This window comes from Nothoprocta perdicaria, unplaced genomic scaffold (assembly GCF_003342845.1).
Source record: "Nothoprocta perdicaria isolate Ctin4 unplaced genomic scaffold, notPer1 scaffold_2099, whole genome shotgun sequence".
NCBI classification, from domain to species: Eukaryota; Metazoa; Chordata; class Aves; order Tinamiformes; family Tinamidae; genus Nothoprocta; species Nothoprocta perdicaria.
The window spans coordinates 1-1,092 of NW_020455315.1; the positions used below are offsets into that span (position 1 = coordinate 1).

Genomic DNA, 1,092 nt, shown 5'->3' on the forward strand with positions numbered 1-1,092 from the left:
GGGGGCGCCGGGACGCCGGGGCCCCCCTGACGGGCACGGCGCGCCCGCAGACGTGGACGAGTGCAGCCTCTTCGCGCCGCGGCTCTGCAAGGGCGGCGTGTGCGTCGACGGCGCCGGCGGCTTCACCTGCTACTGCCCCAGCGGCTACTACTACGAGCAGGAGCATCTGCAGTGCATCGGTGCCCGCCCCGTGCGCCCCGGCCCGGCACGCTGCGCCGCGCCGGCGTGCCCTGCAACGTGCCCGTGTGCCCCGCGGCGCAGATAACGACGAGTGCGTGGACGAGGAGGCGGAGGCGTGCGTGGGCGGCCGCTGCACCAACACCGTGGGCTCCTACTACTGCTCGTGCGCGCCGCCGCTCGTGCTGGACGGCTCGCAGCGGCGCTGCGTGAGCAACGAGAGCGCCGCGCTGGGTGAGCGCGGCACCGTGCAGCGCGTTGCGGCGCGGCACCTCGCAGTGCAGCGCGGCACCGTGCAATGCGGCGCGGCACTGTGCAATGCGGCGCGGCACCATGCAATGCAGTGCAGCATCGTGCAATGCAATGCAGCACAGAACCGTGCAATGCCACATGGCACCGTGCAGCGCGTTGCGGCGCAGCACCTCGCAGTGCAGAGGGGCACCGTGCAATGCAGCGCGGCACCGTGCAATGCAGTGCAGCACAGCACCGTGCAATGCAGCGCGGCACCACGCAGTGCAGCGGGGCACCGTGCAATGCAGCACAGCACCATGCAATGCAGCACAGCGCTGTGCAGTGCATTGCAGCGCAGCACCATGAAATGCAGCGTAGCACTCTACAGTGCATTGCAGCGTGGCACCGTGCATTGCAGCGTGGCACCGTGCAGTGCAGCGCAGCACTGTACAGTGCAATGCAGCGTGGCACCGTGCAATGCAGCGCAGCACCGTGCAATGCAGCGCAGTACTGTACAGTGTATTGCAGCGTGGCACCGTGCAATGCAGCGCAGCACCATGCAATGCAGCGTAGCACTCTACAGTGCATTGCAGCGCAGCACCGTGCATTGCAGCGCAGCACCGTACAGTGCAATGCAGCGCAGCACCGTGCAATGCAGCGCAGCACCGTACAGTGCAATGCAGC

General features: G+C 67.9%; 1 protein-coding gene across 1 annotated transcript; it reads left to right on the plus strand.

Moving 5' to 3' along the window:
- Positions 1-50: 50 nt before the first annotated feature.
- LOC112946538 (latent-transforming growth factor beta-binding protein 4-like) lies at positions 51-411 on the plus strand (the record flags this gene model as incomplete). Its single annotated transcript, XM_026038389.1, has 2 exons — positions 51-179; positions 262-411. Coding segments are annotated over 2 exons (279 nt in total), but the record flags the coding sequence as incomplete, so codon positions are not given.
- Between the last annotated feature and the right edge of the window lie 681 nt (positions 412-1,092).